Genomic DNA, 203 nt, shown 5'->3' with positions numbered 1-203 from the left:
GCTGCTGCTGCTGCAGCTGCTGCTGCTGCTGCTGTCGAGGTGGAGGCCCCTGATGCGGCTGCTGCTGCAGTTGTTGAATATGCAGTGGTTGCTGCTGCGGCACTTGCTGCTGAAGTTGCATCATTTGCTGCTGCTCGTGTATCTGCTGCTGTTGCTGTTGCTGTTGCTGCTGCAGTAGTTGCTGCTGCTGCAGCAGTTGCTGC

General features: G+C 58.1%; 1 protein-coding gene across 1 annotated transcript in view; it reads right to left on the bottom strand.

Annotated features, from left to right (window-relative positions):
* Nucleotides 1–120: 120 nt before the first annotated feature.
* Nucleotides 121–203, bottom strand: part of EMH_0044300 (uncharacterized protein) — a gene marked incomplete at both ends in the record, with an annotated part of 1656 nt that continues 1573 nt past the window's right edge. The window contains one exon of the mRNA XM_013495946.1: nt 121–203. Within this exon, the coding sequence (XP_013351400.1) occupies nt 121–203 (83 nt within the window).

Source organism: Eimeria mitis, genomic scaffold, assembly GCF_000499745.2.
Source record: "Eimeria mitis Houghton genomic scaffold, Emh_scaff1833, whole genome shotgun sequence".
NCBI classification, from domain to species: domain Eukaryota; phylum Apicomplexa; class Conoidasida; order Eucoccidiorida; family Eimeriidae; genus Eimeria; species Eimeria mitis.
The sequence above is the reverse complement of the archived record's forward strand: the minus strand, read 5'-3'. Positions and strand labels throughout refer to the sequence as shown.